Source organism: Atta colombica, unplaced genomic scaffold, assembly GCF_001594045.1.
Source record: "Atta colombica isolate Treedump-2 unplaced genomic scaffold, Acol1.0 scaffold153, whole genome shotgun sequence".
Lineage (NCBI taxonomy): Eukaryota > Metazoa > Arthropoda > Insecta > Hymenoptera > Formicidae > Atta > Atta colombica.
This window is the reverse complement of record NW_017259243.1, coordinates 1216948-1229528: the sequence shown is the minus strand read 5'-3', so window position 1 is coordinate 1229528 and position 12581 is coordinate 1216948. Positions and strand designations below refer to the sequence as shown.

At 27.6% G+C, this 12581-nt stretch overlaps 1 protein-coding gene across 2 annotated transcripts; it reads right to left on the bottom strand.

Annotated features, from left to right (window-relative positions):
* Positions 1-827: 827 nt before the first annotated feature.
* On the bottom strand, positions 828-9869 carry LOC108685452 (NADH dehydrogenase [ubiquinone] 1 alpha subcomplex subunit 6). Of its 2 annotated transcripts, none has more exons than XM_018190237.1 (3): positions 9714-9869; positions 1372-1487; positions 828-1013 (listed from the first exon to the last, which is right to left on the bottom strand). In XM_018190237.1, exons 1-3 carry the CDS (start codon positions 9835-9837, stop codon positions 885-887), a joined length of 369 nt encoding a protein of 122 aa, XP_018045726.1. In that variant the 5' UTR covers positions 9838-9869; the 3' UTR covers positions 828-884. The 2 variants fall into 2 exon arrangements, with proteins under 2 accessions (XP_018045726.1, XP_018045725.1); XM_018190236.1 differs by lacking the exon at positions 9714-9869 and adding an exon at positions 2246-2432 and having other exon boundaries at positions 831-1013.
* Positions 9870-12581: the final 2712 nt, after the last annotated feature.

Below are 12581 nucleotides of genomic sequence, written 5' to 3'. Positions count from 1 at the left end.
ATGTATCTATAATACCGTTGAAAATGTAGGAGATATTGAAAGTATAAAAATTGATAAAAAACTATTACTCACTCTATGCGTAATGCATTATAAAGAATTTTTGATGAAACAGCATGAGGCGAAGAAACAGTTGGACACAGAAACATTAAGAAAACGTAAAGCTCTATTAGAAATAAAAGAATTAGAGGCCAAAAAAGCTAAATAATTAGCTGAAATATCAAAGATAATGGCAAAGATAGATAATTCAATTGCTGATTTGAAAAAGTAAAATTATTTATTTTTATTCTGATTTGTTTGTTTCAAGTTTATATACGTATATATATGTAAATATTAATCAAAAGTTTTATTTAATTTTACTGATTGTCTTTCACGGGATATTTTGAGGAACATTCTTGCATTTTATTTTTATAATAAACAATCTGTTATTGTTTAGAGATTCCGTGCAATATTACGTTTGTCTTACAATTGTACTAAATTGTCAGGTTTAAGTTTAATTTATGTGTTAAGTCGTCGAAGAAAGATTTTATTTGTACGTAATATTTCATTTATCAATAAAAATACATTAAAGCATTCGTATTTCGTTATTTTTGCTACAATTTAAGTAACGGAACTTTACGAGACTAATCATATTTTGTATGTATAATATAGGTAATTTTTTAATATTAAGAACTTTTTAATATTAAGAAAATCGCTACTTTTAGACCTGAAAAACCGAGAAAAAACCGAGAATTTGAAAATGTTGAATCGCTGGCCACTCTGAAATTTTCTTTTTTTTATTTTTAAGAAAAATATTTATACTTATATGTATATTTATATATTTATTTTGTTTTTTTATACAATCACATGTTTCTATGATACATCTCGTAAACTAATGGCAAAATAAATTAATCCTGACCACTGAGAAATTTTGACATGAAATCAGTTGGCTTTTTTTCCCACGTTTCTTTCCAATAATGCATAAGTGCTCCTGTAGGTTTCCACATGTTAGCTACTTCTTGCAACTCCATTTGACCCTGTAAAATTATATAACTTTATATGTTGTATTATAAGTAAATTTAATTATTAAATCAGTATAAATACTATCACTTTTATATTTTGATTAATAAATTATATGCAACATTTATTTTATCATTCATAGTCATGTTCTAATACTAATACTTCTACGCACTATCAATAATGAAAATAATGAAAATATAATACACATAATAAACTACAGATTTTTCAATATAGGAGCATATGCTGGAACAAAGCCTATAAAACAGTATATATATGAATCATGAATATTATTTGTAGATAATTAAAATTATATTAGTTGCTGGCATCTATTTATATAAAAATAAATGTATATACTCAAGAGATTCTTATTTTTACCTTTATAATAAGTTTATCTATAATCCGTAAATCAGTAAGATGAGCATGACGTTTAAACTCCTCACGTATCTTTCGTTTACAGTCTACTTCACTTTTGGGAATATCATAAGATAACACTGCAAAAAAAGAAGTGATCGTTATATCTCAGATAGCTAAATGCAATGTATTTACTAATATGTTGCCGAAAACATTACAGCAATCAATTTTGACAAACTCAAGACAAGGTGAGATATCATTATGTTTGTTGCACTCAATAGAATTCGAATTCTTGCGATGGCAAATTAATGGCAACATGTCAGCATGAATATCTTCAACAATAATTTGTATCATATTGTCAGCATTTTGTTAGCAAGGAGCTGCAATTAAAAAACTTCACAACTTGAAGACATATTTGCAACAACGGATAGAAATCATGATATATACTCTGTTGCTATCATGTTTTCATCATAATATTCAAGATGAAACGATTAATTGTTCATTGCTAACATGTTACTGTCATGTTGCTGACAACATAATGTGTAAACCATCATTGCTTATAGTTTGCTCTAGAAATTTCGACAACTGATTACGTATAAAAGCAGTCATATTGTTATATTTATAATGTATCCTATTTGATGTCAGCAAATGCATACATATAGCAACATATGCATTATAGTTTGCATAATGTGCTATATCACGCTTGGCTATCTAGGACGTTTGAGAATGTAAAATATGAAATAACAAGATAACAATAGTTTTATGTAACTGAAAATAATTGTTTTATATTATTGAAAATAAACATATTAAGAAAATAACGAGTTTTGGCCTTTACAGATTAGGTTAGGTAAACGGAAAAGCTTGCAATTTATAACATACGACAGTAAGAATCGCGTACTTGAGATTGGTACTTGACGGATCCATGCTTTGTACAACGTAAGCACTTTTCGACGCGCATCTTCTCGATTAATAGATAAAATTGGTTTCACTTGACGAACGACACTCGCAGCTCGACTAACCATTTTAACTAACACTGTCGACACTCGACTTAAATGACGATCGACTACAAACTGCAGACTACACTCGGCCGTCGGCCGTCGGCAAGTTTGCTGTCGTCGCGTCGGTTGCCGTCACACAGGGAAATAAATGACAATTCATTGTTCAAAAATCGTTACAGATTGTAATTCTTTGATCGAAAAGAATTTTTTTTTAAATTAATCATTAATAAATCTCAAAGAAAACTGTAGAATTGGATTTTTAAAAAGGATCTCCTGTGCAATTAATAACAATCTGGAAATTATTTTTGACCAGAGAAGCGTTGAATTATTTGAATTGATATACTTTTGCACTAAGCTGTCTTATATGTATTTTTCGTTACGAATCTGATGTTAGAATTAAGATTTCATCGTTGATATAATCAATTGTTAATGTCGCTTTGAATTTTAAACATTTTGGATGAGATATTTTTTACTTGAGATATTTTGTATTTTGTATTCTTTTGATTCTTATTTGTTTATTAGCACAGATATATTTATTGCAGCTTGATTGTAGATATTTTATTTTTGATGATGTTATATACAAACAAAATTTTAGAATTCTATTATCTCCTATTATCCCAGATATTGTATGCAGGATCTTGAGAGTGAAGTGCTGAATTCCTTAAATTTTGAAATACCCATTTTTTTATAAGTATATCGATGGCATCGTGATGACAGTTCCTAAGTCGAAGGTTGAATTTTGTTCTTAACAAATTTGTCAATAAATTGAGATTATCAAAACACATAAAGATCCTATTTCTGTTAATTGTAAAAAGAATGTGGATAAAATTTTCTGTAAAGATGCAACTTATGATGCAACTTATATTGGACAAATTTGTCAACAATTGAAGACAAGAATGTCTGAACATAAATCTCGTATCCACAGAAATATACTCATTCTGTCATCATAGGTTGCATTACGGTCACGATTTTTTATGAGAAAATGTAAAAATTTTGAATGTGAAATCTCATTTTAATAAACGAGTGGTATCTGAGGTGATTAATGTAAAATAATAAAATAATAGCATTAATTTAAATACAGATACTGAACTGCTAAATTAGGCATCGATTAATTTCGGAATTATAGTCATCAGTAAAGAAAGTTAGAAAACTAACGAAATGTACGAAATTGCTTAGATGAACTTAAAATTGTTGATCTAGTTTAATATATATTCGAATTTTAATATATATTAATGCACGAATTTCAGCGCCTATTCCCTTTTGCCCTGAATTTTGATTGTAATCATCATTAATTTTTTTTTAAATATTGGAAATCAAATCACTTTGTGTTTTTAAATTTTAGATATATATATATATATTTAGATATATATATATTTATTTTTTTATTTAAAACAATTTTTTAAATACTACTTTCAGTTCTTTTATATTTTGTATTTTTTTTATCTTTCACTAAACAGACAAAAGTAATGCTTTTTAACGAATTATTATATAATAATCCATATATAGAGGAAAGGCTTTTATTATTAGATACTGAGTTCATTTTGGATAATGCTAGAAGAAATGGGCGGAATTTTAAAAACTAATAGGTCATTTTGAAGGGAATTCAAAAACTTAATAAGTTTTAAGATAACGTTATATAAAATTTAATTCAAATTCCATTTGTTTTGAAAATTAAAGAAATGTAAAACGTGAGTAAATCACAGTCAAAAAATTGTGCTCCTAATATGAAATGCCCCGAGAAATCGATAGTAAAACGCAAAGTATATCAATATTGCAATTAAAAAATTTTATTTTATGTTTCTAAAATGCAAACAAACACAGCCAGCGTGCGTGAAAAATGAGCATGCGATAGATTATATATAGACCTAGAACTCTTCAGGTAGTTGGAATAAAGCATCGCAGAAATAGACTTGATGTTCATTCCGGTTATCCTTTTTATTAATGTACAATAACATTATTCTTTAGCAACGATTTTCACTATAACATAGGAATATAGGTTATTTCATATTAGAAATACTCTAGGTCTCATATTACGATTTCCACGCCTTATGGTTTTACGATCATCAAATCTAATTTCTGTAATTAAACAATTCAACATATCCCACATTTTTCTATTAGTATTACCTTATTCTAACACTACATGAAAAATTTATTGCCAAATATTTATTTATTATTATTTAAATAATAAAGATTTAAAGACTCATCTCAATGAAACATCCAAATTCTAAAATCTTTTTTTACGATGACTACAGGCATGATCTAATAATGAATTTTCTACTAAATAGTTTTCAATCCAAGAGTAATAAATTCACAATGGAATCGATAGATAGCTTAGTGCAAACCCAAGCAGAACAAGTCATTATACGATATCAAAATGTCTCTAAAATAATCATTAAAAATCATTCTCCAATCATTTCCGGTTTTATTGTCATTTTGACTTGTTATTTTGCTTGGGAAAGTATACTCAAACAGAACAATGGATCATGATAATAAAAAAGATAAAAAAAAGAGAATTATTCTTTTAATTTCTACCAACATATATGTAGATTAACTTATCTTTAAAAAATTTCGATATTTAGAATACAAAACTTTACATGTTTCGGCCTTATATTTAGGTCCTCTTTAGATGTACAAATTCAGGCGCAGTAAAATTAATATTAAAAGAAAAAGAAAGCGACGATTTTGTTAGATGATAGTGTTAAGTCAGAGAAACGAAAAATTGCTTAAGCGATTGGATGACCGATTGTGAAAGATTTCTCGTTGTTCTAGTAAGTACACAAAAAAACATGTTATAAGCTTTCAAAACTAAATTAAAACAAGCACAATATGCTTCTTTGGGAAAAAAAAACTCATCTCCGAGTCTGACAATTAAGAAAATCCATATTAAAATTAAAATAATCATCACTAACATGATATCATAAGAGGTAAAAAATTAGTATCACAATTATAAGTGTATAACGTTCAATGTATAATAAAATAAATAATGTAATAAAATAAAAATAAAGAAAACTGTCTAACGCTCTCGACAGAATCAACAGTATTACGATAAATTTTGACAATGCAAAGTCAAATATTTTACAATAGGAATATACGATTTATGAAGACCTTCTGTATCTATCTGGAGGAAGACTGTTACTCTGTGTTTTAATGTTAAGCATCTCTGAAACAAGACGTTTATTATAAACCGGTTCTTCCAAGATTTGTTGTTCCAATCAAAATCATGACTAATCGATGATCTGTTATTACTGATTTAAAGCTAATTTTCCATCGTATATGATTCCGATGTTTTAAAATCCATTATCAATTTTCTTCCCGTTTGTCCCACGTAAGATGTATCACATTCATTACAATTTATCTTATAGACAAAGAGTAGATTTCGAGAAAGAGTCCAAAAGATCTTTATGTACTTTAATATATTATATTTCCGTAATTTGTTTGAACTATAATAAGAAACCTTGATATCATTTCTATTAAATTGTTCTAATTTTTCTGTTAAAATCAGAAAAGTACGATAAACCAAAATGAACTTATTGATTTCTCTTTGAGATGTTAGTACGAGATTTTCGCGATTGATATCTTTGATTCTGTTATTAATGTATCAAAAATGAATTTCAGTGGATAATCGTTTTTTATTATATTTTTTGCATGAAAAACAGAATCAAATAATAAAAGAACTCTGTTCACTAAAGTGAAAATTATGCCCTTTTTTTGGGACATCGGATAGTTAGAAAAAAAATTTTTTAATCTCCTTGAAAAAGAGAATTTGTAATATCAATCAAAACTCAAATCATTATCTTTAATGATAATAGAGATATCTAGAAAATTTAACAGATTATCACCGATTCCAAAGTAAATTGTACTTCCAAAGTAAACTGTAGACGAGGATAGAACGAATTAAAAGCGTTGAGAAAAGAATCCATCTTTGATACCGAAGATCATCGATATAACGATAATAAAGGTATATTATCCCCGAATAACATCAAAGCATTCTTTCCAATTTTTACATCATCAAGTCCACAACAAATGGGAGACAAAGGAGAACCAAAATAGGCATACCAAAAATTTGTATAAATAATGTTGTCAAAAATAAAAAAAGTAGAATCTAAAATAAACCTAACCGCAATCAAAAATTCTGTTTTTGGAAATACACATTTTTTGAAATATAAGTCCAATTATCATTGATGCAGTCCACTACAATTTACTGTATATTTGTAAATAATGACACAACGTTTAGAGAAATTAATTTATAATCTTCTTCTAAAAAAATTCTTTTAAGTTTATCCACAAGCTGAAAACTATCTTTGATATGACTCTCCGCTTTCGGTAAGGAATCATGTAGTATATTATGTAAGAAGGATGCCAATACATGTAACGGACTACCAATAGACGAGATATTGATTCTGAATGAACAGTTTCGTTTGTGTATTTTAAAAAGTGCATACGTCCTCAGAAGAGTCCCATCGCTACTGTATAAATATTTACATCTCGAGTCGTCGATATATTTGCAAACTTTCCATCTTGAAAGCAAAGCCCTGAGAGATGTTATAAATTTCTAAGTAGGATCCTTTTTAATAACTACATAAGTCTCTTTATCATTCAACATATCAAGTTATACACATAAAAATCTTTCTCTTGTCCAGGATATAGTAACATTGCTCTTGTCTGCACGAATAATATTAAGATGAGAAGATAGAAAATCTTTGATATTTCTCTCCAATTTTAATAATCTTTCTTCAATAGAAGATAAATTAATCGGATTAAAAACTATATTATTGAGGATGGAGAGAAAGATGGTTCGTGATATCAATCCTTTTATTTATGGGTAATTTACGTACGCTATATTCAATAGCGTTTTAATCAAATTTAATATTCTCAATAATCAAAATAATATTCTTTTTATTAGTCATAGTTAATGAAAAATTCTCGCCCAACATCGTAGATAACAAAGAAGACAAGAACAAAATTAAGATGACTTGACAACAAGGAACTTTATTTATCAACACGTGTACGTCAAAAGACAATGCAATTAATATTTTATAAGGCTTGATATTTATATGTCCCTATTGTCTTTTGTTTATTTTCTCAATAATCAAATCAAAATAATATTTTTTTTAATCATAGTTTTTATTAATCATAGTTAATGAAAAATTCTCGCCAACATCGTAAATAACAAAGAAAACAAGAAAAAAATTAAGATGACTTGGACAACAAGGAATTTTATTTATCAATACGTGTATGTCAAAAGACAATGCAATTAATATTTTATAAGGCTTGATATTTATATATCCCTATTATCTTTTGTTTATTTTCTCAATAATCAAATCAAAATAATATTCTTTTTATTAGTCATAGTTAATGAAAAATTCTCGTCAACATCGTAGATAATAAAGAAGACAAGAAAAAAATTAAGATGACTTGGACAACAAGGAACTTTATTTATCAACACGTATACGTCAAAAGACAATGCAATTAATATTTTATAAGGCTTGATATTTATATGTCCCTGTTGTCTTTTGTTTAATTTCTCAATAATCAAATCAAAATAATATTCTTTTTATTAATCATAGTTAATGAAAAATTCTCGTCAACATCGTAGATAATAAAGAAGACAAGAAAAAAATTAAGATGACTTGGACAACAAGGAACTTTATTTATCAACACGTATACGTAAAAAGACAATGCAATTAATATTTTATAAGGTTTATTTATATGTTCCTGTTGTCTTTTGTTTATTAGAGAGCCAATTTATTTTGAAATCTAGATGTCTCCTTTCTTTGATATAAAAAAATTGACAAGATTTTTCTTGTGTGTTTAAAAACTTATTACAAATCTCTGTTGGTAAAAATCGCGATAGGCTGCTCACAAAACGGAAAAGATGCATTCTGTCAGCATGATTTTTCTTGTGCGCATCATTATATAGCATTATATAGCATAAGTTCTAAATGTAATATTTTAAGAATGAACGATTCTTTGTAACGAATAAATTTATGTTTAGACAGGTGATGAGATACAAATCAACATTGGAATTTAACAATTTCTGTAAATGTCAAGGAATAATGATCTTGTTTTTAATACAAAATTTGAGAAATCCTTTTATTTATGGGTAATTTACGTACGTTATATTCAATAGTTTTAATCAAATTTAATATTCTCAATAATCAAATCAAAATAATATTCTTTTTATTAGTCATAGGTAATGAAAAATTCTCGCCCAACATTGCACATCAGAATATTCATAGAAGACAAATTCACCACTGCTCATAGATCGTAGATAACAAAGAAGACAAGAAAAGAATTAAGATGACTTGGACAACAAGGAACTTTATTAATACGTCAAAAGACAGTGCAATTAACATTTTATAAGGTTTGATATTTATATATTCCTGTTGTCTTTTGTTTATTAGAGAGCCAATTTATTTTGAAATCTAGACTCCTTTCTTTGATATAAAAAAATTGACAAGATTTTTCTTGAATGTTTAAAACTTATTACAAATCTCTGTTGGTAAAAAGCGCGATGGACTGCTCATAAGACGGAAAAGATGCATTCTGTCAGCATGATTTTTCTTGTGCGCATCATTACGTTCTAAATGTAATATTTTAAGAATGAACGATTCTTTGTAACGAATAAATTTAAAATGTTTTGATTGATGATGAGATACAAATCAACTTGGAATTTAACAATCTGCAAATATCAAGGAATGATCTTGTTTTTAATACAAAATTTGAGAAATCTTATTTGTAGATTGTTTTTGATAATAAATTTACAAAATCGAATCCATAATTTGAGATTATTGACTACAAAGTAACCATAATGATATTGAATGAATTTAACGAAAAATATGTTCCATGCATTTTACAGCCGGCGTAATTAAAAAACTTAAAATAACAAAACTCTTAATATTCAAATAATATTCAAATAATTTTCTTTGTGAAAAATAATTTCCAAATTGTTATTAATATTGCATATTTTAGAGGATCTTTTTTTAAAAATCCAACTTCACAGTTTCCTTTGAAATTCATTAAGAATTTAAACAAAAATTCATTTCGATCAATTAAGAATTATGGTCTGTAGCGATTTTTTAATAGTAAATTGTCATTGTAGCGTGGCGCGTCGGGCCGTCGGGCCGTCGGCCGTCGGAAAAGACTGCCAGTTACGATTATCATTTATGATCATATTTATAGCTTACAGATTACAGATTGAGATTAGGGCTGCGATTCACAACATTTAAAAATCATTTCATCCTTGTTGTTTGTCAAATGTTAAACGAAGACAAACAACGCTCATGAGCATGTCAGAATGAATCGGTCGACAGTCTATGTAATGAAAAAGCTTGTAATTTGTAACATACGACAGTGAGAGTCACGTACTTGAGATTGGTACTTGACGAATCCATGCTTTGTACAATATAAGCACTTTTCGACGCGCGTTTTCTCGATTAACGGATAAAATTGGTTTCACTTGACGAACAACACTCGTAATTCGGCTAACCATTTTAACTAACGCTGTCGACACTCGACTCAGTCGACGATTGACTGCAGACTGCTGACTGCACTCGACCATTGGCCGTTGGCTGTCGGCAAGTCGGCTGTCTTCGGCCCTCGTGTCGGCTTGTCGGTTGCCATCGCAAGAAAATAAACGAATTCACTGTTCAAAAATTGTTACAGACCGTAATTCTTTGAGCAAAAGGAATTTTTTTTAATTAATCTCAAAGGAAACTATAGAGTTCAATTTTTAAAAAACACCCTCTAAAGTGTGTAATATTAATAACAATCTGGAAATTATTTTTGACAGTATCGATATAATCAACTTGTCAATGTCGCTTTTAATTTTAAACATTTTGGATGAGCATATTTATTATAGTATATTTATGTGCAGATTTTTGGATGAGCATATTTAGCGATTTTTGAACAATATATATTGTCATTGTGACTTCGCGCGTCGGCCGTCGGGAAAAACAGTATTTCCCGACAGCCAACGGCCCGACGCCACAATGACAATTTACTGAAAAAATCGCTATGAATACCATAATTCTTAACCAATCGAAACGAATTTTTGTTTAAATTAATTCTTAATGAATTTCAAAGGAAACTGTAAAATTGGATTTTTAAAAAAGACCTCCCAAAATGTGCAATATTAATAACAATCTGGAAATTTTATTTTTTACAAGGAATTGAATTCTTGAATTGAATGAACTCCAGGAATTGAGTTATTTGAATTGATCCTAAGAACAACAAATCATAATGAAAATGTCATCATTCGTATATTGAAGAGATAAATGCGTAGTTCCATTTTAAATTTGACATTAAAATACCGAGATTTTTTAAAGATAAGTTAATCTACACACACACACACACACACACACACACACACACACACACACACACACACACATGCACATTGGTAGAAATGGACATTAGAATAATAATTCTCTTTTTTTTATTTTTGTCCGAAAAAGTCGGCTACAGTACCTAAAAAATAGAATTCTGTAATTTTTATATCACAGAAACAATTGCAATATTTATAAGTGACTTTTAGCTTTATTTTCAAAAACGGCTTTGCCATTTATTGTAAGAGGACACAAAAAAACAGGAAATAATGGAGAACAAGGAACAGAGAATTAATGCACATTGAGAATATGCAGGCTTGCAGATGCTCGCCGAGCAATTGATACGGGATCTACAAATAGACGGTCAAAGAGTTTTAAATCGTAGGAAATTGACCAATCGTAGTTGAATAAGATTTTACGGTCATTCACAACGTCTAATGAAGACTTCACTCTACTGAAAAAAAAAGTTGCTGCTTCAGAAAAATATTATTGATTTAACTAAATGTAGCAGTCACGGGCTGTCAAGCAAATATTTGTTAATTCAAATAAATAATATATTTTAAATAATATGTTTTAAATTACAAGATTTTGTTAATCTATATAAATATATAAATATTTAAATTAAATAATCATTACGGACTGCATTTAGTCAAGTTAACAACTTTTTCTCAGTGTACTAAAAAAAATCATATCACAACGTTACATGATGAAATCATATAATTCAAAACATGTAATTCACGTAACAAATTGTTTCAAATCAATACGTGATTTTTTTTTAAATAATGTAATTTAAAAAATCACATGATATTAAAAATAATTTCATCTATCATGTGATTTTATTGAATTTTAAAGAAATGATAGAAATAGGAAAAAAAGAACATATCATTATGCAGGATTGAGTAGTACTAGTTAAAACGTTAAAAGTTAAAAAAAAAGTTAAAAAGTTAAAAACTTTTAACTTAACTTAGTTAATTTTAAATGCTTTAAATTTTAACTTAACTAAGTTACTTTTAAGCGTTAACTTTTTAACTTTTATTTAAGTTAAACAATTTTTTTATCTTTTTTAAATATCTTAGAAAAATAATAAGATATAATAGGACTAAGGATGTATATTCGTAATCTGTTCATATTTTAAGACCATCTTAAATAATTTCTTAAGATGCTGATGCAGCCCTCTGATTGGTTTACGTGGTTACGTCTTATGCCATAAGCCTTAGTTCAGATCCATAAGGGGTGTTTTAAGTCTTAACTCATAAGAAATTAACCAATTACAGTCAAATTCTTCTCGCAGTCGATTGTAATTAGTCAATTTCTTATGACTTAAGACTTATTAAAAAGTAATCATTGAACTTGTATCTTCTCTATATGCTGGCTGTTTTTTTAAAGTTATATAACTTATATAGTTATATCGTTATGAGTTATATTTATATCACGTATGAATAAAAAAGTTAAAAATTTAATTTACTTAATAATCTATATCGTAGTTATTTAATCTCATTTTAAGAAAAATTAGGATTTTGATCTAAAAAATAATTTTTTTCAAAATTAACTTTTTTTAAATTTAAGTTAACTCAACTTACGTTAAGTTAACTTTTATTCCTTCAACTTTTAACTTAACTTTATTAATATATAAATTTTGTAAAGCCATTAATTTTATTCAGTTAAAAAAAAACATTAACTTACCAATCCTATCATTATGTAACTTTTCAAAATACGTAATTTTAAAATCACGTATTGATTTGGAACAATCCATTACGTGATTTACATGTTTTAATTACATGATTTCATTGTGTAACTACGTGACGTGATTTTTTTCAGTAGGACGCCTAATACCTAGTTCTACTAATGCAAGATCAATCAATTTTAATTAATTTTACTTCAATTTACTCTTTGTTTACTCTTTTTCTAA